This window comes from Grampus griseus (genome assembly GCF_964374135.1).
Source record: "Grampus griseus genome assembly, chromosome: 5".
Lineage (NCBI taxonomy): Eukaryota > Metazoa > Chordata > Mammalia > Artiodactyla > Delphinidae > Grampus > Grampus griseus.
Window position 1 is genome coordinate 7,238,394 of NC_138998.1, and position 27,682 is coordinate 7,266,075.

The 27,682-nt window shown below is 38.3% G+C and overlaps 1 protein-coding gene across 1 annotated transcript in view; it reads right to left on the reverse strand.

The window, feature by feature from the left end:
- Positions 1–27,682, reverse strand: part of KCNH8 (potassium voltage-gated channel subfamily H member 8) — a gene marked incomplete at both ends in the record, with an annotated part of 386,090 nt that overhangs the window by 253,550 nt on the left and 104,858 nt on the right. Inside the window, one exon of the mRNA XM_082655515.1 lies at positions 6,358–6,591. Coding sequence (XP_082511641.1) covers positions 6,358–6,591 — 234 coding nt within the window. The remainder of the gene's footprint in view (positions 1–6,357; positions 6,592–27,682) is intronic.

A 27,682-nucleotide genomic window follows, 5' to 3' on the forward strand; every position in this document is an offset into this window, starting at 1 on the left:
CCTAAGGTATCCATTATCCTCCTAAGGCTAGCAATACAGAGGATAGAGAACAATAATGAATGCCTTGATCAGTGGCATGATGAAAGACAGGCAAAAATGAAGAGAGATCTATAGTGGTTTCAAGCGCTAAGCGGAAGTGAAGTCATGTAGGGAGCATCACCAGACACAGAATGCAGCTGCAAACGCCAATAAGGGGAGCATCAGACACATGGGTCAGGCATGAAGCAGTGAACACACAAGGAGTTAGGGGGACCCTTTCTACACTATGCCATGAGTTAGTATAAGATCCTCACATCCCAACCACGCAAATGGAAATTTAGACAGAAAGAAAGGAGAAGGAGATGATAAAAAATTGTACTTATATCCCCAAAGCAATTATACCTTGCCTAAAGGGATTATTTAAAATACAGCAGTGGCCATGAAAACTTTGGTTTTGAAATATGCCCAATCCTTTCACAAAATTAAAGTAACTAAGATAGCAAAATCAGAAATCCAAAAACTACATTATCAACCAAACTATATGACAGTGTGTCCCCATAAACCTGAGAATACAGAAGGATGAGCAATACCAACTAAGAAGCTAGACCCCTGCAGGAGCAGCAGCTTTATTTAAAAAAAAAAAAAAATGTCAGAAAGAAGGTTTTTAATATCCCTAGAGCTTGGGACCTCATAATTTGTCAACAAGTGTCTACTCCCCAAAGAAGAAATCCTCTGAAAGTAGAGGATTCCACACACAGATCTGAAAATGATTAAAACTAACACAGAGCTTCCCAGTCTCCAATATGCAGGTGAGTGAGAATGGGCTACAGAAAGGTAGGATGGTGTTGGGGTTGCCTGAGCCTCCAATGTTCTCAGAAAACCCAGCAGAAATTCTTTCCTGGATGTATAGAACTCACTGAGGTATAGAACTATACCCAGGAGAAACTGCTCAAACCAGAGCCCTACTTGGTCAGAGCAGGAAAATCAGGGTAAAGAAAGAAAACATTTCTAATACTAGTGTGAAACAGGTCCTCACTAGGAGAGGAGACCTAACTCAGAAAGAAACCAAAATTGTAAGCTATATGGGGAAAACATTAGAAAAAAAAAAAAGAAAACTTTTTGGGAATGGCAAAAGGAGACATAGGTTTAGGAAAGTTTTCCTAGCACACCTCTATTTTCAATATTCTTAAAGTTGAGAAAAAAATTCAAACATGACAATAGAAAAAGATGAAAGAGAAGATAAAGAGAAAAATTATCTGAATACAGATACAGAAAGTAAAAACACATCCAAAATATTCCATAAGCACACAAACCCCAAATATTTCAAAATAAGTAAAAAGTAATTAAGAAAATTTACAAACTTTGAAATAACTACATACATAACCTACATTGATTTATAAAAGCTCAGAAACAGTATGACTAGGAGTTATGGGATGAACTGTATGCCCTCAAAATGTCATATGTTGAAGTCCCAATCCCCATTACCTCAGAATGTGACTGTATTTGGAGATGGGAGTCTTTAAAGATGTAATTACTTAAAAAGAAGTCATTTGGGTGAGCCCTAATCTAATATGACTGGTGTCATAAGAAGATGAGATTAGGACAAAGACACACAAAGGGAAGACCACATGAAGACACAGAGAAAAGACAGCCATCTATAAGACAAGGGGAGAGGCTTAAAAAGAAACCAACCATTCCAACACCTTGATTTGGGGCTTCTAGCTTTCAGAAATGTAAGAAAATTAATTTCTGTTGTTTAAGCCACCCAGTCTATAGTTTGTGATGGCAGTTTGAACTAAGATACAAGTCAAAAGAGTGATATAAATAATATGACCTAACTGAGCTCAGGAGAGGATATAAATGAAAGATAAAGAACTGAAGACTTAAAGAGAAGAAATACAAGTGTGAATAGATACCACAAAAGGAAAGGAAAGGAAATAAATTGCACATGGTGAAAAATTGAAAACAAAAAATGAAATAAATGAAAAAGAGGAAGAAAATGATAGGTACAGAGGACAGGCAAAGAAGATCCAACACACATGTAATAAGTGACTGTAAAGAGGAAAATCAAAGTGAGAAAACAGATTAATGATAATTAAAATTCAAGAAAAATTTCCCCAAGTAAAAGGGTCTTAAACATAAATACTACAGGGCACATCACATATCAGAGGAAAAATCTGATCCAAAATATTCTAAACCAGGTATCAGTAAACTGGCCTGTAGGTCAAATCTAGCCCACCTCCTGTTTTTGCAAATAAAATATTTATTGGAAGACAGTAACACCCATTCATTTACATATTTTCTTGGGTTGTTTTCACACTATGGTGACATAGATGGGTACTTGCAACATAGGCTGTAAGGCCTGCAGAACGTATAATATTTACTCTCTGGCCCTTTACAGAAAGAGTTTGCTGACCTCAGCCTATGCCAAGATATATTCCAGTAAAACTATTAGATTATAATAAAATGAAAAAATGAAATGAAATAATAAAATAAAATAAATTCATTGAACATCCAGGACAAAACACCAACTCACTTAATTAGTGGCACTTTTAGGGTAAAATAATACTCTATGCCAGTACACAAAAGAATAACATAACTGAGATAGTAAAGTGAAGAAGATGTAAACCAAAGGTTTAATTTTCACCCGAATTGATCTACAAGTACAAAGGTCACAGTCATACTGTTATTAAAATGCAGGGGCTCAGGGAAACAGTTTCCATGAGCTCTTCCTAAGATGGCTCAGAAAACAAGCTTCTGACAATGAAGAAATTATTGGAGAAGCTTTAGGACAGAATATAAGGTGATCATTATTTCACTGTAGCAACACGATTAAATAAAGGAGGATAAGAGTGACAAAATACACGCAATTGTTATTTGAGCTGACAATGTAAATATAACTATGAAAGAGGTGAGAGAGGAACATAGAGCGATAATAAGGAAAGCAGACCATGCACGCTGATTATCTTATAGATATTAACTGGTACTAAAAGGACATTACTTTAAATTAGCTTGTGGGGAGAGAAAGGAGGGAGAAGTGGTTCCTGGGTAACTATAACATTGCTTATGATAGAAAAGGAAGACAAAAATCTTTAAAAAGTGGGACTATACAGTATAAACATACCACATAAAAGATAACTTTTAGAAAAAACACAAAACTTTCTAAATAACAACAGTAGTACATAAAAGAGAGAGAGAGACAGACAGAAAGAGCAAAGAAAACAGATAACATTCTAGAGGGAACACAAATGTCCATCAGTAGGGGAGTCGTTGAACTGAATCATATGATGTAATACTATGCAAATGAGTGATCACATTTTAGAGCGAACACAAGTGTCCATCAGTAGAGGTTTATTTAACTGACTATGTAATACTATAATGGATCCACCTGATGTAATACTATGATTGATCCATATGATGTAATACTGTACAAAAGAATGAGTGATTGTCATCCAGCATAGGTTGTTCTAAAAGGTATACACAGTTGTAAAAGATATTGCTCTGCAACTATAGAATAGTGTGCAAAGTATGCTGCGTGTAAAAAAGGAGGGAACCACTCTATAAGTAAAGTATTGCTGATATTAAAAAAAAAAACAATGAGGATAAACACCAAATTTATAAAATTGTTACCCTTGGTTCAGGTACCCATACATTTGTTTGTCTAGAATAGCCGTGGTTAATGCCTTTTGTATATCAGCAGAAGTGGAGGGGACTGCTTTTTGAAAAGACATCGTAATGGTCTATTTCTGATGTATAGGTAGAATCTGGGCAATTTAAAGGGAGGACAAGAAATAAGAAATGTTAACTCCTGCACATAAAAATATAAAATATTACTCTCTGTATTTTAGCCAAAGAAAAGTTTGAGTATTACGCTTATCTGTGAAGCTAGTTGTCTTCTTATTTATTACCTAATTTTTAAAAACCTTATTCTTTCTTGGTGCCTTTAATGATTTCCATCCAAAGGGGTCCAAGGTTGTAGGCATCTTTATAAAAAACTAGGCTCGGGAAACTCTTTTAGGGGTTCACTCCCACCCTGTGCTTTATATTTCTACTTTTCTGACCTCCAAAGTCTCCACCCTTTGGCCTTGCCACCTAAATTCTCCTCCTTGGCCTTAACCTTTCTCAGAGGTGCCACATTTGGATATTGTGAGAAGGCTTAAAAAGGAAGAAACACAAATGGATTTGGAGAGACCTGTACAAGGCACCTATCTTAAGAAGGACAAGTCTGCAGTCAGCGGATATTTCAGACAAAGCCTCTCCTTTTCCCTTTGTTCACCAGATGGCGGTTTTATCACTCCCTACCAGTTTGCATTCTCAGTGACCAACTCCATTTTCTTTTATCTCAGGCCCCCTTTTCAGTGATTGTGGTAAAATTAGATAGAGCTAGAATCCTTTTATTTTATCGCATTTGCAATGTAGGCCTTATCTATTGACACTGGGGAGGACACAATGGTCTGAACTGTGTTCCTGGTGCCAAAGAACTGGAAATCCTATTCCTCCCAGAGGGGTGCTTGCCAATACTTCCTGACTACCATGCATCCAAAATTCACACAATCAAGGACTGTCCTCCAAAGACAAATAACTTTTAAAAGAGGATGAAGTTCCCATGTTCACGCTCTGATACCTCCTCCTAAAAATGACCCCAGTACTAAGTATTAAAGAGGCCAGAGATGCTGTTAATTGTCCACAATGCACAGGAAAGCCCCCACAACAAAGAATTATTGGCCCCAGATGTTAATAGTGCCAAGGTTGTGAAACCTTGAATTAGAGTACAATTTAAATGTTGTAACAAAAACACCTAGAAATAGAGTGATTCAAACAAGATAGAACTGGATGTGTCTTTGTCTAGGATGGGAAAGGTGGACCTAAAACCACACCCAGGCTCCTTACCTATTGTTGCTCTGTATTACTCTACGCTGTCGACCTTGACAAATGGTTGAAGCTGGCTTTCCAGCCTTGCCTTAACATTCTGACTCGTATGTATGAGTTTACTAGGGTTGTCATAACAAAATACCACAGACTGGGTGGCTTAAACAACAGGAATTTATTTTCCCACAGTTCTAGAGGCTGGATGTCCAAGATCAAGGTGAGGCTTCTCTCCTTGGCTCATACACAGCTACCTTCTCGCTGTGTCTTCACACGACCTTTCCTCTATGTACACATATCCCTGGTGTCTCTTCCTCTTCATATAAGGACACCAGTCGTATTGGATTAAGGCTCCATCCTTATGACCTCATTTAACCTTAAAAGGCCCTATCCCTACACACAGTTACACTGGGGGTTAGGGCTTTGATATATGAAATTTGAAGGGATGTAATTCAGTCCACAACACCACGGGAAAGGAGAAGAAGAGAAATTAGACGTCAAACAATTTCGTTTTTTAGGGATTTCACCCAGAAGTTGCATAAATCATTCACTCTTATATATCATTGGCCAGAACTTAGACACATGCCCTAGCTAACTGCAAAGAAGGCTGGGGAATATATTCTTTAGCTAGGCGGCCATGTGCCCAGCTAATAAAACTCAGGGGGCTATGTTACTCAAAGGAAAAGTGTTAAAAAAAGAGACAGAATTCTAGAAACTGGAAAATGATGGTTTGTTCTCATTTTTGATCTAGCATTTCTCCAATATAATGCCTCTTGGATTCACCCCCTCTACCACGGCTTACAGGATAATGATATCTATTCCCATGTAGGATCCAAGCACTGTGGAAACTATACCCATCCCTAGATACTTTTTCATTTAGAAGAGAGTCAAAACCATAGCCACAAGAAAATAGTATTGCCCAGTGGCAGTGTTGAGTCCAGGAAAATGTACTCCCACCCTGAGACACTGTGTGTCTCTTATTTTGTCTCTAGAATTTAAGAATAGTGAGAAAGGCTCTGTGAACAGGAAACTGGAAGAGAAAATGCCTATGCTCATGTCCTTTAAATTATCTTCTTTTTCTGCTGTCAAACACTTGGATCTCTGTCCCTAATGACTGAGGCTGAGATGTGGTTCTTAAAGATGGAAAACTATCTCTGAAGAGTTAACTATCTCTGAATCTGTTAATATATTAACAACCATCATATCTGATATATATCTTAAGCATGACCACAACATAATACACTTTATTTTAACATATATTACCTCAGTTAATATATTGACATTGAATAATTGTAATTCTAATGCTAAATTTTCAGGTAGTTTATGCTGTTAATGGCTAAAACAAGGCCATCATCCAAGTTATTTGTGGAACTTCAATAACAGACTGTATTTATGTAAAATACCATTAAGCCTTAGTGGGAGTTATGGAGCAATTACGGCAATGGGAGTTAAAAGAAGGTGGTGACCTTTCACAACTGTCCAAGGAGCACCCATCAGAAAAAGCCAACTCACCGTTCTTCTTGTAGAACATAATTTCTCCTTTGAATTCTGCTTTTTCCTCCAAGGATTTTTCTATCTGAAGCATCAGTTGCTCGTTGGTCTCAACCCCGAATAAGAATTTGCAGCTACAACTCTTCTGCATGACTTCTGTTCGGGCAAATCCAGCAAGCTCACAGAAGCCATCCGAACAGTAGACTATGGGGAAACCCTTAGCCACCTGGGCGTTGGCGAGGATGAAGTTGCTATCTGCAGACCAACAAGGAGAAGACAGCAAGTAAACAAGCATGAGAAATTCTTTGTAAATCGCACTTTCAGTAACAAATCACAAGCACATATGTTTAGCCAACATTACCTAAAATGCAAGTCCTGATGGGCTGGGGTGGAAAAGAGACACCCCAAAACACAGAACGGCATTGCCCAGCAGAAGTATGTATTAAGCTCCGACATTGGTTTGCATTTTGAAACACACCATGGAGGGAAGAGAGTATTCCTTGGCCTGCTTTGAGGCACTTACCATCTACCTAACAGTAAGGGATGGTGCTTCTGAGTGTGGCTTCTGGTTCATAGCTTGAATCTGCCACTTGATGTACAGATGACCTTGAACAAATTACTCACATATTCTGAACCTCAGTTTCCCTAGGTTTGGTTTCCCTAAAAGCAGACCGTGAGGCAAGGATTTGACTGTAAGCAGTTTATTTGGCAGGTGGCTCTAGGAAGTAAGGAAGTGGGCAGGGAGGAAAGGTAATAAAGGGTGAGACAGAAAGGGGTTTACAGATATGAGCAACTCAGGCTCAATCACACAGGGACACACAGAAGAAATGACTGGGCAGAACACAGCTCAAACTTTTCCCAAAGAGGAGAGAAAGCCAGGGTATTTATCCACCTCCATGAGTGTCTATACCTCATTGGTCAGGACACTTGGGGGTTGTCAATATGTTAGCACTTTGGCCTGCCCACTTGGGCTAAACACATTCTCCGGAGGTCACTTGGGCAGCACGATGCTGGAAGCCACCGTATATAAGGAAATGGTCTGCACAGCAACTTAAGGTTGAGTCAAGGAGATCCTGGGAGGGCACTGACAGGTGTACAGAGAGGGTGATACTGTTCCTTACTTCATAGATGTAGAGATTCGTGAGAAATGCTTAGCACGATGTCTGGCACAAATAAGTACTCAATAAAAATTATTATTAAGAGTATTATTCACATCTTATGGCTACTATATTAACAAATAAGAATGTAGGGCAATAAAAAATAGGACACAGTTGTTAAGTGCTTAGAGATAACTTCTGGAGGAGAGCCTGAAAGACAACATTCAAGGGAGGTTCAAATTTTTTGAGATTAACTTAGAGGGTGTTTACAGGCAAACCATGCATATTAGAGATGGGGTGTAAGACAAGACATGTATAAAATGCATTGGTGGGTGACTTTCAGGTTCAGAATGAATCAGAGACTATTATGAAATCACTCATTCATTTGCTCACGAAACTAAAGTTGAACAGAGTCAGTGTATCAGACAGTATTAGAGGCTGGGATTTTAAAGATAATAAAAAGAAAACGAAAAATGGAAAGAACTGTGGCATAAATTGTTAAATGAAAAAAAATCATGATTCGGTGTAGTATGTTATTAGATGAACTATTTGTCAGAAAATATATAAACCCATATAGACATGTACGTGTATCCCCAAACAGGAAGTGTTTAGGTATACCTAAAACCAAGTGGGTTAACTGGTAACTGCAGATGTCTTCAGAGAGAGCAACTATGGGCAGAGGTGATAGGAATACTTATTTTTGCCATATTCTTACTATATCCTTTGAATTTTATATCATATGTTTTATGTATTACTTATTAAAAAACTAGGATTTTAGGGCTTCTCTGGTGGCGCAGTGGTTGAGGGTCCACCTGCCGATGCAGGGGACGCGGGTTCGTGCCCCGGTCCGGGAAGATCCCACATGCCGCGGAGCGGCTGGGCCCGTGAGCCATGGCCACTGAGCCTGCGCGTCCGGAGCCTGTGCTCCGCAACGGGAGAGGCCACAACGGTGAGAGGCCCACGTACCGCAAAAAAAAAAGAAACAAGCAAAAAACTAGGATTTTAAAAGAGGTTTGCAGCAGACATCATATCTTGTATGCCATGAGAAAAGAGGAATCCCCGCTACTTCTTGGTGGCCAGCAGGACAGGCACTGATGATCTGTTCCATGGGCTTTCCCATCTCTTTTTAAACATCTGTTGCATGTTTCCATAGACCCCCATCAGCTGGCAGAACCAAACCCACTCTACTCAGGTTTGCTCCAATCACGTCTTAAGCCCAGAGTAAAAATCCAAGTGCTAACATCTGCATCCTGCCTGGGCCGGGCTTACCCATCTCCTTGCCCAGTCACCCTCTCCCTCTGCAGAACAGTCAGAGCTTAAAATCCATACTGGGAAGCCTTCAGTGGCACATTGTTTTGAGGCCATGGGAGTGAATTAAATGATCCAAGACTAATGTTTAATTCTCTCACACTTTGAAGAAGCATCTATTGATGGTGTATGATGTGATGGACTTTGTTCCAGGTGCAGAGAGAGGCAGAAAAATGTATTAGATGCAGTCCCTGCCCTTAAAGATCAGCCTTGAACCTATGGGAGTTCCCAGCTAGGTCCAGAGCGGGGCACCCTCCTATTGGTCTTGGTCTCACCAACTCTGCACAGTTCTGGGTAACTCTCTTACCATTAGTTTCTCTTCCTCCTTCCATTCTAAAATTTAGGCTGAGAGCTAGCTTAGAAAATGCAAATGTAGAACATTGGCAAAGTACTCAAATGTCCTGAAAGAGCTTTTAATGTTTTTTCAGAAGCCATTTTTCAGTCGACTGCTGACATGTTTATTGACTCTACTATATGCCATGTGACATGGTTCTACCATATGGCAGTTCCTAGAGTGAGGTGACAGGGGGGTGTAAAAAGATGAATAAAGTATAATCTCTAGCTTTAGGATGTTACAACATAATTAAAGAAATGCATGAATATCTGTAACATTAAAATACAGCATATCGTAAGTACCAAATCAGTGGTACACAGATAACTACTCCCAGAGTTGAGAAACTGAAGATCCAGGGCTTTTAAAATGACTAGCTAGGAATAAGACAAAAATGGGTGGAGATAATTATCAAAAGACCTGGAGGGTTGGAGCAGATGCCTGGATGGCCCAGGCTCAGAGTATGAATGGAGAAATAGGAATTAGAGACAGAGAAAATACATAACATTACATTTTGTCCTAAAGTCCAGTTTCCCATCATTTAAACAGCCACAATAGTTTTCTTTTGTTAGTTTGTATCTGTCTTTCTACTTTTGACCCTTGCAGGGACTTGTATTTTATAGCTGTGTCTTGCACATAGCATGCATTTAATTTTTTTTAAAGTACGACATGAAGATACATCCACCAACCTGAGACTGATATATTTACTTTTATTATGATTACCATATTACATTGTCTTTTTCTTTTTTTTAACCAACTTAATTTGTGCTTTCTCTTCACTGTGTTTTGTTATTTTGCCTTTTCCATTTTCAAAAATTAGAAAATATAACACACCTGAAAAAAGGTTTAATAACAGTATTTAAAAACAACAGTAAACACCCGTGGATGGTGAAAACCCCTGTGAGCACCACACAAATTGTATTTCCCTCCTTCCCCAAAGAAGAAAACCAAAACTTGAATTTTTGTAATAATCATTCCCATTTACATAGTTTTTACCACTTACATATGTATCCTCATGTTGCCTATTTTTTCTGATTCTTATGGCATATATTATGGTATTTCATTCTACATACTTTTTAGTGACTTGCTTCTTATATTAATTTCCTTAGCATCTTTATAATTGTTTATGGACATAAGAAAAGACCAGTCCTTCAGAGCTACAATAAGCTTCTGAAAAAAGCCGCTAAAGGATTCACCAAATTGCCTGATATGTGCATTTCAATTAAGGATTATAGTGTGTTTGGGGTACTGAATTCTTCCTGCAAATACCCTGCAAAAACAAAGCAAAACAGAAAAAAAAAAAGTCATGTATTTGAGCTTTTCTGTTTATAGGTAGCACTTGTCCTGCCCTTGATATGTAATTGCATTTCAATTCGAGAGAATTTAGTGGCAGTCGGCTTCTCATAAAGCTTAGTGTACTAGCTACGTGAATAGTCCTTCTGTTTGGAAAAGAGTAGCTCCTCTTCCCAGCTATCTACTTAGAAACATATGCTTTTCTGAATACCAGTCCTGGAATCTCCAAAGAAGAAATGTGACATTTACTTTAGAATTATGCAAAACAAAGCCACTGTCGTAATGATTATGAACCCATCAGGGGTATATCACCAACCATACATATGTCAAGGGTATTTAACCTTTTAAATTTTTTTTTTTTTTTTGCGGTACGCGGGCCTCTCACCGTTGTGGCCTCTCCCGTTGCGGAGCACAGGCTCCGGACGTGCAGGCTCAGCGGCCATGGCCCACGGGCCCAATCGCCCAGCGGCATGCGGGATCCTCCCAGACCGGGGCACGAACCCGTGTCCCCTGCGTCAGCAGGCGGACTCTCAACCACTGTGCCACCAGGGAAGCCCTAACCTTTTAAAGAATCAATTATGCATATGTGATATGCATCTAAATGCCACACAGCTTTTTCCTCCTTGTTTCTAGGTCATCCTTTTGTGTAAATTTAGTTTCGAAGTGCCGGTAAACAGTAAGATTTAAATGTGTTTACATTCTGAGTAGTTGATTATTTATCTAAATGGCTCCTTAGCCAAAAGCTTTCATGGATCATCAGAGGGAATCTCAGGGTTGGTGGAGACCCAGGTCATTTGCTCTGAGTCCTTACTGTAGGGTACCACTTTCCCATTCAAATGGAGATGTACTATTCATTGGCGACTGCCAGGTACAAAGGGAATGGGAGTTGGAAAGGAAAAATATAGAAGGAAAAAAAAGAGGAGAACGCAAACACTGATCCACTACTAGCTCCTTTCATCCTCAGCCCATTTTTCAGATGAGAAAACTAAGACCTGGAGAACTTTAGTGTCCAGTCCAAGGTTTGAAGGGAGGGATTAAAATCCAGTCTATGTGACAAACAATGTTTACTATGTCATGCATCCTTTCTGTAAAGAAGTGACTTGTTCTCTACTTCCAGCAGAAATGGGTTAATTGTAGAAAAATATTTTTACCCCTTCAGTCTACAAAGACCTCAAAGGCACAGATTTTTCTCTATAGAGATCATTCATTAGAAGTTCATTGATGACATCTCCTAAACCGGTCTGGATCTCTCAACAACCTCTAGGACACTTCCTCATTTCCTCCAGAAAGTCAATATTTCAAAAACATGACAACAACTTTCTTGGCTCCAAAATATTTTGCATAGGCCCACTCCAGAGTCCCTCAGGAGACAAAGAAATGTAGTTGCAATACAAACGATCTGGATTCTGACCTCTTCAGTATTCCTAAAATTTCCCCATTGAAATGCCCTCCTACTAGGTAGAAGTGAATTTAGTGGCCGAAGCCACTAAATGTGCTTTCCAAGGAGCCTGGAGGCCCTGATCTAAGCTCGATAGATATTGGTTTGAAACCTCAGGTTAACTTAAAAATCCAACAGAATTTTCCATTTATGCTTGTTTGAGTGTTTTATTATGTTTTAATATGGACCTGCCATATTTTTAATTCAATTGAAAATTCAGGAGGATATGCTGTTTGTTTTCTATGACTCTGCATACTGTTCAGTACACACCTACATCACCTAAGTTTGAGATTCACGACTGGTGGTAGAATGGTGTATGCTTAAGAGATTGGACAGATCCAGATCACTCTCCCCCTCAACCTCGGTCCTTTAAGACAACCAGCTCAGCACCCAGTCTAAAAATCCTCCACATGGAGACCCCGAGCCAGTGACACCAAAAGGCACACGGAGAGATACTAAGAGATACTAACTAAGCATCACTGAGAGATAGTAACTGGGCATCAAAGAGAAACCTGTACCCCTGGCTCTTTCTGCCGAAGACACAGAAACTGAGACTTTGATGGTCCAAATCTTTATTTCTGAAAAGTGCCCCTGATACAGGTTCTCTTTTAAAACCAAATCTTGTGTTGCGTTAGCGAGTACTCATATGCACAGACTCGCACACCACACAGATGGGCAAACTTGAATCTTATAGGCCTCCATTTTCTTGTAGAGGGGAAGAAACAAGCATGAAATTTTAATTTTCTTTTATGGGTTGCTCCCAAGCTGTCTGAATTACGCTTACATACAGGTCCAACAAAGACAACATCTGTACCTCTTGTGATATCGATCACCGCCATCTCTCGAGACTACTTTATCCAGGTACAGAGAATACGAATGCTTATGACTTTAAAATACTTAAACGATCTTTGCACTTTATATTAATTTTGGGGAGCTTAATTGTATCATTTCCAAGTATGATGGCATCTGTATTAGATTAATGGTACTGGCTGCAAGCTAAAGTCCTCAGTATGCTCGCTGCTAAAATTTAGAGGCTGCTTGGAACTGAGGACTTTTCTAACCTTACTTTAAAAAGCAGATGGCAAATTTGCAGAGGGATTCTCCTAGTCATTACAATGTACACATCACCTAGTAGCATGCTTCAAATGGTTATATTGCTAACGTTCATCATTTATGGTTTGATTTCTAACATACTGCATAAATGATCACTTCAGGCAAAGATTAGAAGAAAACTTTGTAACAAAGCAAAGCTCAAAGCCGGAACCCTAGGGCTGAAGTCATAGTAGAAAGCAGAAAGTTGTGTATATGTATGAGTACATCTTGCTCTCTTAAGGCCAATAAACAAGTAAACACGGAGACAAATATAAACTAATGTGCTTCACCACCTCGCCAGTGAAGCTAGCAGCCTCACTGGGAACTTCTTAGAAATGGAGAATCTCAAGCCTCAGCACACACCCCCTAAATAAGGATCTGTATTTTAACAAGATTCATATGCACATTGTAAAGTCTGAGAAGCTCCTTTAGAATATCACTGGAAAGATCTAGAAGAACCTAGTCACAGTAAACGAATGAGGGAGGGCACCTGCGTGGCTGAGAACAAAAAAGGAGAGGAGACTGATTTTCATCATATTCTCATTTTAGTGTTTGAATTTTGTAGCATATGCATGAATACCTATTCGGAAACATCTTAAAATGTATTTAACCATGCATTTGAATGGCTTAATAAAAATAACTTGATTAAAGACAAATAGTAATTTTGATGAAGTAGAAAGAATCTAGATCAACAAATTTTAAAATTTCCAATAAACAAAGATAAAAGCTCATTAAGACGAATAAATTCAAAGCAAGTTTAGTATACTCTTTATCATAATTTGGTATTAGCAAAATCACCAGTAAGTTTTGCAAATTCCATTTTTCAGCTGTGTGAACTTCAGTGGTGAGTGGTGCTATTTCTTTTCAGGTGCACTGTCTCTTAGAATTCAGTAAATGAGTTTCATTTAGAAAAAGAATGATTTTTAATTAAGACAGGAGGGCAGGATTCATCAAAAGTAAAATGAACGAGGGAGAAACCAGAAAATCTCAAAGGCAATAATAACAAAACATGTTTGGTATTTTATCCACAATTGATTCTCTACGAATACATTTGAAATAATACTAAAATATGCCCCAGTTCTCTGGGGTTCTTGTCTAATAGAATTAGTCGTTTAGACAAATGGTCTTTCACATAATCTGTTTACTTTCTTAAAAATTAGATTATCTATACTCTGTCACTGGAATGAACACTCTAAGGGACAGTGGTTTGTTTTGTTCATTAATTTAGTCACAACCTCTGGAATGGTGCCTGGTACCTAGTAGGTGCTCAATAAGTATTTGTTAAGCAAATGAGTGAAATAAACTTGGAACCTATTAGTTTTTATTAAAGCACATCAAATGAGGGCAATTGTTTGTAGCCAAATCTATTGTTTTATTATTTAGCAGGAATCATTTATAACCAGCAACTTTAAAAATAAAGTCTGAACTGCCCTGAACAGTCCATCTCATGCCCATAGTTTTCATCCTGACCTGCTACTTTTAGTAAAGTCTTCAGTAAGCATAAATAGAAAATTTTATTTTCTATTAGGAAACCACTTAAGAAAAAAAAAAAGAAACGAACAAATGAAGTTAAATAATGCCAAACAAAGCCCTTTCTCCAAAATATAAAATGAAATTATGAGGCACTTTCACTCAGTAAAGAAAACTACTATGTGTACATGAATTCAGCATTTGGGAATCCTTAGGGACTCTTCAGGGCTACTTCGTAGTTTTCTAATCCAGGATACTGTCTTTTAGCCACTACCCTAGTGAAGGTAGGCTAACCTGTTTCCAACAGTGCCTAGAGAAAAGAAATAGGCATGATGTAAATATCCCTGCCTCATAATGTCTATTAAATAATAATGGCTATTATTCCTACATTTTCATATTCATGATTCCTGTCCCTCCCTACCTCTCCTCCCTCAAATCAAATATGAACCATAAGTGAGCTGCCTGGGAAGGTCAAGCTTTTTTCCAGCTTTTGCAAACAGAGGAGGAGAAAGCGCAGTGTTCACTATACTTTCTCCCTTTTCAAATATATAAGACTGGATGATACAAAAATCCCAGCTCTCCCAGTCCAGAGGAGGGGTTAGGGAAAGAGGAAGTTAGGCAGAAACTGACAGGGAGGGCTTAACAAGCCTTGGCAATCAGGGAACCTGGATTTTCTGGCACAAGTCTCATTTTATTCTCTTAAATAAACAAATTACCAAATAGGTAGCTAATTTTGGTTTCAATTTTACACCCTTGTAAAACTTTTCTTAGGAGTTTATTTAAAGACAAAATAAGACCACGTGACAATATTTTTGTTCAGAAAGACATAGCTATTTCTTTGGGCATCTTACTGGACCTATTGAAAGACAGATTAAATGGAACGCAGCAAATGAAACCAGCCACATTCTGTGTCTATTCAGATTCCCCAAATATTTCATTTAACTTGTCCCTTGATCATCCTCCAGCACAACCTAGAGTTTGCTTGCAATGACATTTAATTCGAAGAATATTTCCTTTTAATTTCAAACAAACTAGAACAGGCTCTTTACTGCACATACGTGAAGATTTGAAAAAAGGGGATTCATTCAGCCATATTTTAGTCATTTTATTATTTTTCTTTTACACTTCAAGGGCTTTCCAATTTATTTATTTATTTTTTTTTGTGGTACACGGGCCTCTCACTGCTGTGGCCTCTCCTGTCACGGAGCACAGGCTCCGGACGCGCAGGCTCAGCAGCCATGGCTCACGGGACCAGCCGCTCCGCGGCATGTGGGATCTTCCCGGACCGGGGCACGAACCCGTGTCCCCTGCATCGGCAGGCGGACTCTCAACCACTGCGCCACCAGGGAAGCCCCACCAATTTGCATTTTTGAAGACAACAGATACAAATTAGTGTGCCCAGTGCTCCAGAGTGGACTGACTTTCCTCTCTCCCTTCAAACTTTGTTTATATTCTATGGAAGCTAATGCAATGCAAATGTTTCTCATCATTTGGTAGCTTTTTCCAGAACCTCATCTAGCCACTGCATAGTCTTCTCTGCTTCCCAGTACTCACGTTAAACAAGAAAGATGAGGGGTTCTACAAGAGAGAATTAATTTAGGTAGCAGGAAACACAAGAGTAAAAGAATTTGATAGTTACAGTTATTCCACAGCTGTAATATTAGCATTTTTATTCTAGTGTCTTTATAATGATGCAGAGAGAGTGCAAAACTTGAATTAAGCTGCAGGTCTCTGGGAATTTGTGGGCGAGGTGGAGGCAAGAGGAAGATGACAATAATGTAGAAGCAAACCAACACAGGTCAATGCTGACTCGGCGTCAGTAAACCAAGGTAACTAGGAAAGAGGCGGCTAAATAAATTAGACAGAAATAAGGCAGACAGTAGGTGCTGTTTATTAAACAGGTATGATATGCCAGGCTCTCAGGTCCGCATTTTGCATTTCTGGTCCTCACAAAAGCATCTTATGCTTTTATTACAGATGAAGGGGGTTTGGCTCATAAAGGTTGAGTAATGTGACAATGCAAGTTAAAATATCCTCAGAGCTACAATACTCCTGATCTCGGTGGATGACAACAAGAGGTGAAGGAGAGCTAGAATCTGCATAGGGACATCACCAAGTCCACTGTTTCCTAAAGTGCAGCCCTGGTCCACCTCGCCTTTTGGGATCTCCTAGGATGCTTATTAAGGTTGCAATTTCTCAGGCCTCACTTCAGATCTATTAAATTAGAATCTCCAAGGGATGGGAGCCCTGGATCTTCATTTTAAACAACACCACTAGATGATATATATTTCCAAAACGATTGAGACCATCTGCCCTAACGGAAGGTTCACATCATATACGTCAGCCTCATCTTGGGAAGGGGATATCCACTTTGTAGGTGAGTATATATTTAATATATAAGGTTTTGGAGAATTCTGTTCTAAATAATAACCCCTTTGATTTTATGATTTTTCTATCATTCCTAAAGAGACTTTAATAATTAGCTCAGTTAATAGTACTACAGGAGCTCAAAGTTTGGGGATGATTAGAAAGGTCCATATATAACCTAATGCCCAATCTATAATCCCATAGGCCCTCTCTGCAATATTCTGTATTGTGGTGGCACAAGTACCTACTGATGGGGACCTCACTCTTTCACAAACCAGTGACACCAATGCTGTGACGGTGAAGGGTGCTAACCTTCTCCACATATGGATTTAACCCCTGCTTTGGTCTTATTACCTAGAATAATTTTTGCAAAGAAAAACATCATTCTCCTGTTTTAAATTTTTTAAAGGCTTTCCATGGCAATTGGAATGAACCTCAAACATCTCTATTATGGTCCATAATACCTTATCTAGGATTTCACTTACTCCTTACCTGCTATCTAACATTTGAGAATGTCCTTCCCAGCTCTCTCCCAAGGCCTGTGCCCATGCAGTTTCTTCCCGCTGTGTTTCATCCTTCAGGTCTCAGACCAAATGTCCACTTTTCAGAGTGTCATTCCCTGACTATGTCATCTAAATAAGTCACCCCACATTATTTTCTATCATTATAGTCTGCTTTTTCTCTTAAGACTATTACAATTTTTAATGATGTTTTAACATGTTTATTTATTTATGATTTTTTAGTCATTCAAACCCAAGCCCACTATATACAAAACTACAAATAGATGCTAAACTCTATAAGGAAATGGTCTATCCTTGGATATTCCATCATCAAGCACTTACGTGGGTGTGTATTTTTTTTTAATTAAATCTTGTCTCTATCAAACACACACACACACACACACACACACACACACACACACACATTTTCCTGAGTGAATGCTATGGGTACATCTGAGTTATGTTGACCAGACACCATGGCAGCCACCTAACCTGCAACAAGAAAACTGCCTTTACATGAAAAAACTCATCTCTGTTGATGATTAGATTTTAGGTTGAACACCTTTCAGACCTAAGTCATGAGGAGGTATAAATATGAAATAAAACATATCTGTGGGGCTTCCCTGGTGGTGCAGTAGTTGAGAGTCCGCCTGCCGATGCAGGGGACAGGGGTTCGTGCCCCGGTCCGGGAAGATCCCACATGCTGCAGAGCGGCGGGGCCCGTGAGCCATGGCCGCTGAGCCTGCGCGTCTGGAGCCTATGCTCCGCAACGGGAGAGGCCACAACAGTGAGAGGCCCACGTACCGCAAAAAAAAACAATAAAAGAACAACAAAAAACATATCTGCGGACATTTTATACTTTGGATGAACACTGGTCTATATACGAGATATCTTAGAATTGGGTTCTGGCTCTCTCAATAAGCTGTGTGACTGTGTCCCAGTCACCTGCCTTCTCTGGGTGGGAGCAATGGAGGTTATGAGAAACGGTCAGATCGGAGGCATCTTTAGAAGGAGAGCTGAACGAGTTTGCCAATGAATTCAACTGCAGCAGGAGACCTAGAGTCTGTCATACGGAGTGAAGTAAGTCAGAAAGAAAAAGACAAATACCGTATGCTAACACATATATATGGAATTTAAGAAAAAAAAATGTCATGAAGAACCTAGGGGTAAGGCAGGAATAAAGACGCAGACCTCCTAGAGAACGGACTTGAGGTTATGGGGAGGGGGAAGGGTGAGCTGTGACAGGTCGAGAGAGAGTCATGGGCATATACACACTAACAAACGTAGTAAGGTAGATAGCTAGTGGGAAGTAGCCGCATGGCACAGGGATATTGGCTTGGTGCTTTGTGACAGCCTGGAGGGGTGGGATAGGGAGGGTGGGAGGGAGGGAGACGCAAGAGGCAAGACATATGGGAACATATGTTTATGTATGACTGATTCACTTCGTTATAAAGCAGAAACTAACACACCATTGTAAAGCAATTATACGCCAATAAAGATGTTAAAAAAAAAAAAAAGAATGATGCCAATCCTTTTGTGTTAGAAACTAGACAGGTAGAGGTGCATTTTATGAGATGAAAAAACAAATAACCCTGCAGATTTGAGGGATTTCAAGAGTTTGGTACTTGTACAATGTTTAAGAAGCATAAATAGCATCCAAGAAGACATGTCAAGTAGGTAGTTGAATAAATGAGTCTGAAGTTTGAATAAAATATCTGTGCTGAAGGTATAAATGTGGACTTAACGAGAATTAGATAATTTAGAGAGTATAACTAGAGCAAAGATGAGGTCTGAGTACTGAGTCAGGAGACTTTCACATTTAGAGGTTGGAAAATCAGTAGAAGCCATCAAATGAGACTAGGAGGGGCCAGTAAGGTAGAAGCAACAAGAAGGAGGTCACAAAACGAATCACATTTCCAGCTCACTACTAAGTATATTCTATGTTTTAAAGATGATTTGCAGGGCTTACCTGGTGGCACAGTGGTTAAGAATTCACCTGCCAATGCAGGGGACATGGGTTCAAGCCCTGGTCCGGGAAGATCCCACATGCCGTGGAGCAGCTAAGCCCATGTGCCACAACTACTGAGCCCGAGTGCCACAACTACTGAAGCCTGCACGCCTAGAGCCCGTGCTCCACAACAAGAGAAGCCACTGCAATGAGAAGCCCCTGCACCGCAACGAAGAGTAACCCCCGCTCGCCGCAACTAGAGAGAAGCTCGTGTGCAGCAATGAAGACCCAACACAGCCAAAAATAAAAATAAATAAAACAAATAAATTTATTTAAAAAATAAATATGATTTGCAGGATGGATTTTTAAGTAAATCAACATAATCATGTTCTGAGTCAGAAGACACTGGACAAGATGTGGGCTGTGACATTGCACGCTCTGTAGTTAAAAGAATGACCATAAAGTTCTTAGCAGGGCTTCCCCACCCTTTTCCCTGCTTTGCGAAAGTACAGATATGTGGAGTGGGAAGTAAGAGAAGGTTTTAGATAAATCAATGAGTCTTTCAGGCAAGTCTAATTACTTTGCGTTCAAATGAACTTATTTTCACTAGAAGTGCATGCTTTCATTATCAAACTAATGTAGCCATATTACAAAGCCTTAGGAAACCAGAGAAAAAATAAACATGTTCCCCATGATTCTACCTTTCTCAGCTACTGGTCATAATTTTAAACTAGTTTCTTAAACTTTTTAACTAGTCATAAGTAATCATATAATTGTGAAACTGATTTTTTTTTTCACTTGTTATTACCTGGCCAGGTTAATAAGATCTGTTCAGTTAGATATTTGGATAAGTCAGCTTGCAGGTTTTCAGGAAGATACTTTAATTTTCATTAAAAGAGAGGTATGAGAAAAGAAATGCTCTCATCATCCGAGCCATTGTGCCCTTTTACCTTCTCTTCCCACTCATTCCTGTCTTGGAATTTAATTGTGGTGTCTAGAGCTGTGGCAGTCATTCTGTGACCTTGAGGTGGCATGCCTGAGTGTGGCAGAACTAAAGGGTGGAAAAAGCTTAAAATTTTTATGACATCTTTAAATAACAGAATTAATGCCAGTATTTACCTCTATATTCCCTTCTCCCTTTCCTTCTCCCCACAGGTAACCACTAGTTTATTCTTTACATCTGTGAGTCTACTTCTTTTTTCTTATATTCACTAGTTTGTTGTATTTTTCAGATTCCATACACAGGTGATGTTATACTTTCTCTGACTTATTTCACTTAGCGTAATACCCTCCAAGTACATCCATGTTGCTGCAAATGGCAAAATTTCATTTTTTTTATGGCTGAGTAGTATTGCATTGTATAAAGTGACCACACCTTCTTTATACGTTCATCTGTTGATGGACACTTAGGTTACTTCCATATGTTTGCAATTGTAAATAATGCTGTGAATATTGGGGTGCATGTATCTATTCAAATTAATGTTTTTGTTTTTTGGGGGGTGTACACCTATGAGTGGAATTGCTGGGTCGAATGGTATCTCATTGTGGTTTTGATTTGCATTTCCCTAATGATTAGTGATATTGAGCATCTTTTCATGTGCCTGTTGGTCATCTGCTTTTCTTCTTTTGAAAAACGTCTATTCAGTACTGATGCCCATTTTTAAATCAGGTTATTTGTTTTTTGAAGTTGAGTTGTTTGAACTGTTTCTATATTTTGGATATTAATTCCTTATCGGTCATATCATCTGCAAATATTTTCTCCCATTCAATATGCTGCCCTTTTGTTTTCTTGATGGTTTCCTTTGATGTGCAAAATGCTTTTGAGTTTAATTAGGTCCCTTTTGTTTATTTTTGCTTTTGGAGACAGATCCAAAAAAACATTGCTGCGATTTATGTCAGAGTGTTCTGCCTATGTTTTCCTCTAGGAGTTTTATAGTTTCTGGTCTTACATTTAGGCCTTTAATCTATTTTGAGTTTATTTTTGTGTACAGTGTTAGAGAATGTTCTAATTTCATTCTTTTACACATGGCTGTCTAGTTTTCCCAGCACCACTTATTGAAGAGACTGTCTTTTCTCCATTGTGTATTCTTGCCTCCTTTGTTGTGGGTGGATTAACTGACCATAAGTGCATGGGATTATTTCTGGGCTCTCTATTCTGTTCCACTGATCCATGCATCTGCTTTTGTGCAAGTATCATACTGTTTTGATTACTGTGGCTTTGTAGTATAGTCTGGAGTCAGGGAGTGTGATTACTCCAGCTCTGTTCTTCTTTCTAAATTTTGTTTTGTCTATTCAGGGTCTTTTGTGTTTCCATACAAATTTTAATATTATTTGTTCTAGTTCTGTGAAAAATGCCCTTGGTATTTTGGTAGTTTGCTTTGGCTATTTGGGGTCTTATGTGGTTCCATATAAATTTTAAGATTAATTTTCTTATTTCTGTAAAAAATACTATTGGAATTTTTATATGGATGGCATTAAATTTGTCTTTCACCTCCAGGTTAAATTTATACATAGGTATTTTATTCTTTTTGATGCAACTGAAAATGGGATTGTTTTCTTAACTTCTCTTTCTGATAGTTTGTTATTAGTGTATAGAAAGTCAAAATATTTGTGAATTAAATTTGTATCCTGCAACTTTACTGAATTCATTTATTCTAACAGTTTTTTTGATGGAGTGTTTAGGGCTTTCTATATATAATATCATGTCATCCACAAATAGTGACACTTTCACTTCTTCTTTTCCAATTTGGATGTCTTTTATTTCTTTTTCTTGTCTAATTGCCCTGATGAGGACTTCCAATATTATGTTGAGTAAAAGTGGCCAGAGTGGGCATCCTTGTCTTGTTCTTGATCTTAGAGGAAAAGCTTTTAGCCATTCACTATTGAGCGTAATGTTAGCTGAGGGTTTGTCATATACGGCCTTTATTATGTTGAGGTATGTTCCCTCTATACCCACTTTGTTGAGAGTTTTTATCATAAATTGTTGTTGGATTTTGCCAAATGCGTTTTCTGCATTTATTGAGATATCACGATTTTTATTCTTCATTTTGTTAATGTAGTGTACCACATTGACTGATTTGAGGATGTTGAGCCATCCTTGCATCCCTGAAATAATACCCACTTGATGATGGTGTATGATAATTTTAATGTATTGTTGAATTTGGTTTGCTAATATTTTGTCGAGGACTTCTATATGTAAATTCATCAAGAATATTGGCCTGTAATTTCCTCTGCTTGTGGCATCCTTCTCTGGTTTTGGTATCATGGTGATGATGGCCTTATAAAATAAGTTTGGAGGAGTTCCCTCCTCTTCTGTTTTTTGAAAGACTTTGAGAAGGACTGGTATTATTCTTCTTTGAATGTTTGGTAGAATTCATCAGTGAAGGCTTCTCATCCTTGATTTTGTTTTTTTGAGAGGTTTTTGATTACTGATTAAATCTGCTTACTAATCATTCTGTTGAGACCTTCTATTTCATAATGATTCAGTCTTGGTAGACTGTATGTTTCTAGGAATTTATCAGTTTCTTCTAGGTTGTCCAATTTGTTGGCATATAATTGTTTATAGCAGTCTCTTACGCGTCTTTGTACTTCTGTGGTATCAGATGTAACATCTCCTCTTTCATTTCTGATGTTGTTTATTTAAGTCCTCTCTCTCTCTCTCTCTCTTTTTTTTTTTTTTTTGGTAAGTCTAGCTGAAGACACCAATTTAGTTTGCCTTTTCAAATATGCAGCTCTTAGTTTTAATAATCTTCTCTATTATCTTTTTAGTTTCTATTTCTTTTACTTGTGCTCTGATATTTATTATTTCCTTTGTTTTTAAGTCTATTTTGTCTAAGTATAGTTACTCCAGCTTTCTTTTGACTTCCATTTGTGTGAAACATCTTTTTCATCCCTTCACTTTCAGTCTGTGTGTGTCCTTATATCTAAAGTGAGTCTCTTGTAGACAACATGTAGATTTTTTTTTTTAATTCATTCAGGCACTCTATGTCTTTTGATTGGAGAATTTAGTCCAGCAAAAGCCTATATGAAGACCTTTTATCAGGTAAGAAAAAGTCCAATTTTTTCAAACCACTGATATTTGCATTTTCTGGTATTTGAAGCTAAAAGTATTCCTAACTGAAACATACATTATCATGAATATTTCCTCATTTATTCCTGTTTTTATAACCATAATTTGAATGGAGATATAATAATCATTGTATCAAAAGTAACTTATCTAACCCTCCATTCTGAGAGTTATATGTGTTTGGGGGGGGGAACTTTCTAGGTCTGCTTCTTAAAAAAGTTTTTGCTGTTAGTAAAAATTAAAGTTAGTATTTTGGAATACATCTTCTGGAATGAAAAAAAGACTATGATACCCTCTTCTCATCTACTGCTTAGACACTTATTGATACCAAATGACCTTAAATACTTGTACCAAATTCTATAATTTCCAACAAAAGTCCATTGAGGGAAAACCTAAGATGTTTATCTCATGATATAAATGTATGCTATGAACTAGCATCATCCTAAACACTATTTTTTCCTCTGTTTTTATATTAACTACAATTTTAGAGAGAGGGAGGTTAGGTAATTGGTTCCTCTGCCCTTATAAAGGCTCTTCTTCCTCTGTGTTATTCATCAACGGTGGGAAAGCAAGACACATTTGCTCAGCATGTGGTTATATAATCACAAAAAGAGAGTTTTTATTCTATACAAATAAGAAATTCTCCGAAAGGGGTGCAAGTGTCTGCAAAAACAAAGACTTGGATAATCTCTACTTCCTGTTTTTTCCTTCCTTTTTCAGTTTGTTTTATGATTTTCCAGTCTAGAGATGAGAAAATTATACCATTTCATACATTCGCAGCATTACCACAGAGATGAGAGACCAATCTTGTTCTAGGTTTGTCCAGGAAGCAGAAGCAAGGTCCATGGACAGACATTATAAGAAAAAAGATTTCATCTCTGCATGAATATGATTGTATCTAATAGCTAAGGCGGCCCAAAAGATCACAGGCTACCTCAAATACAGTGAGTTTCCTATTACCAAGACTACTCATACTGAGATGATTGACTGACACAAATACTATAGAAAGGGGACCACAGTGAGCAGCAAAAGCTTGGCCTAGACGACTTCTAAGACCAATAACAAAAATCTAAGAAATAATCTTGCCATGCTTTGTTGAAGGGTTTCCTCCAACCAAGCCCTGAATTCTGGAGATCTTAACTTTTAAATATAGAAATAAAGTATTCAAACACAAGTGCTAAATTTCTCATAAAATTTTATAATATATATGTATATATAAATTATTATAAATACATGTATGTACTTATCGCTTAACCAACGGTCTCAAAATGGACTCTTTAATCACATGTTTCCTAAGCAAAAGAGATATTATTTGGATTTAAATAGTTTTGAAACAAAAGATACACACACACACACACACACACACACAGGCCCTGGATGTACATTACATCTTGATCCTGTTCTGGGTTCCACACTGGCCCATGAACTTTGATCTATCAGAGCTGATGTACTCATTGCACAGATTTCTCAGTGTTACTGTTTGCATTTCCACTCAGCTCAGTCTGTAAAGGATCAGTCTGTACAGGATCTTCGTTGCCTGCATTTATATGACCCTAATTATTTACTGATATCTGCTTCTGCATAAATTCATGTAAATCATTGAAATCAAGAAATGCACTGCTATATAATAAATGTGTCTGCTATGGCTGCCCTCTAATATTTGAGTGTGGGTTCTTGTGCTGATGTAAAGGGCAGGGTTTTATAGCCCATCATGACTTTCGGAGAGAAGAATCAGGGTTGCCACATGCAATTCAAACTTGTCCTGAACAAGTTTGTCTGACTGAGGGCTGTGTGGGGACTTAAATCCTGCTTGCCCTCAGCTCACCAAGCCATGAGCCCTGATATTGGGTCATGTCCACTGGACTTATGACCTCCCATCAAATGGGATTTCCAGAAGATTTACAAATAATAATTATAGACACAAATGAAAAAAGCCTATACAGCTCTTTGTTTCATTAACATGCATTATTCAACTTGACCATGAAAGATGAATCTATAGCCTATAATCTCATACCATTCTATAGTACAGATAAAAATAATGAAATATAAATAAGTGACTTCCAAACGAATTAGTCAAAGGAGAATAATAAAGTCAAGTTCAACTGGCTTTTAATCCAACTGATTTTTTAATCAATTGTAATAAAATATTGTTAGCATGATATATGTATAGCATAAAGGATATTGAGGTTTATTATATTACAAAAAAGTATGAATAATTTCTATACTTCAAACTTACTCCTTTATATTTTTTTTCTTGTCTTGTCTTAGATATCTCTGTTTAGTCATGTTCTATGTGAACACCTATTAATAGAGACCATGCCATTATAAGTCTACAGTTTGGGTGAATAATTTTATGAATTGCCTCATCTCAACGTTATACCATATCTTCGTTTGTTGGATTCTGAGAAATGGGCCTATACAATGGTTAGAGTGTTAACAGTTTTACCTAATTCTGTATGTGATATTGCGATTTACAATAACAAATATATATTTGGTCTTCCTGGAACAGAGCTCCTAAAACTCTTGTAATTTCCGAATCAATAAGAGCAATGGGGTAATCTTTTGCTAAAATATTTGTTCTCAAATAGCTCCAAAGTGAAAGTGATAAAGGTGAGAGGAGTGCCTTGTTATTCATAACAAGCCCCTTTCAACCTCACCTGAGTTTGTTAATGAGGTGACTTTCAGAAAGCCCCTAAGGATGGGAGCTGGTTGCTGGTGAAGCCAACCATGTGATTAGAAGGTTGGGACTTTCAGCCCCTACCCCACCTCCAGGGAGGGGAAAGGAGCTGGAGGTTGAACCAATCCCCCATTGCGAATGATTTAATCAGTCGTGCCTACATTACGATGCCTCCATAAAAACCTAAAAGGACTGGATTGGAAGTGATTTGGGGTTGGTGACCTGTAGAGGTGCTGGGAGAGTGGCACACCAGGCGGGCATGGAGGCTCTGTGCCCCCTGCGTCTCTTTCATAAGGCTGTTCCTGAGTTATATCTTTTACACTAAATGGATAATCTAGGATGTCAAATATTTTCCTGAGCTATATGACCTGCTCTAGCAAATTAATTGAGCCCAGGGAGGAAGTTGTTAAGAATCTCTGATTTATGGCAAGTGAGTCAGAAGAGGAGGTGACAACCAGGACTTGGGATTGACATCTGAAGCAGGGAAGCAGGGGCAGTCTTGTGGCCTGAGTCCCCAACCTCTGGGATCTGATGTTAAATCATAGGACACCCAGCTGGTGTGGCTGATTTGCTTGATGTATAGAAAAACCCACACATTTGGTATCACAGTGAAGTGTAGTAGGAAAGTAAAGGAGAAATCTCAGGAGTGTTCTTTCCAAATCACTAGAAGAATTACAGATTAGTTTTCTCCAGTCTTAGCTTTTCTGTCTCTCTTACGTACCAGATTTTTAACCAGCTCGCTCTTACCCCACCTTCAACAGATGCAAACATGCACCACACATAACAGTGTTTTCCTGTTCTCCTGCCTCCCCAGCAAAAGGCTTTAGAAATGCACCATAAAAATATTAACAGGATGGAGAGGGAGTGAGTAAAAGGGTGACAGAAGAAAAGAGTAGATAGTATGTGATTTAACAAGTATGTCTATCCACACCTTTCTTGCTGTTGTTAGCCAAAGAGTTGCACAGACCTAACCTCACCCAAAGGAAAACTTCTCGAATGATTCAGAGAGAGAGACCAGCTATTTCTATGAAGCCCCTACAGCCTCAGTATTCCACATAGGAGAGCTATGGAAATACCTCTGGAGAATCTATGGAGCCATTATTTTACTATTAACAGATTCTCATGTTTTTATACTGGGAAGTGTGGGACTGTGTTACAACAGACTTACATAGATGATTGTGGTTATATGGTTTTTATTATTAAATATTCAAATGTAAAAATTAAAGAGAGTAATGTGAACAACACCTAGGTACATATCCTCCAGAATTAATGAATATTTAAATCTTTCCAGATTCATTTTTCATTTTACAATGTTAGAGATGCAGTTGACTTGCCTTCCTCAATGTTAGTCCCTCTCATCTTTCCCCAGAAACACACATAATTCTGGAGTGGACATGTATCCAACTCATCTTTGTTTTTACATTTCCACCATGCTTTTTGTGTGTGTATTTAAACAGCATACAGAAAAGTTTTATGTGTTTCTAAAATTTACAAAAAACTGTATCATTCCTGATGGATCATCTTGAAGTCTGTTCCCCCCCCCGAGTAAATTTTGTTTTTGAGACCTATTCACATTGATAAATGTATATCTTATTTGTTTCATTTTAACTATTATCACAGTTTATCTATTCCTCTAAGGACGGATATTTAACTAATTTTCTTCCTTCCTTCCTCCCTCCCTCCTTCCCTTCCTTCCTTCCTTCTTCCCTCCCTTCCTTTCTTTTCTTACAGTAAACAAAGAAGCAAAGCACATAAGCAT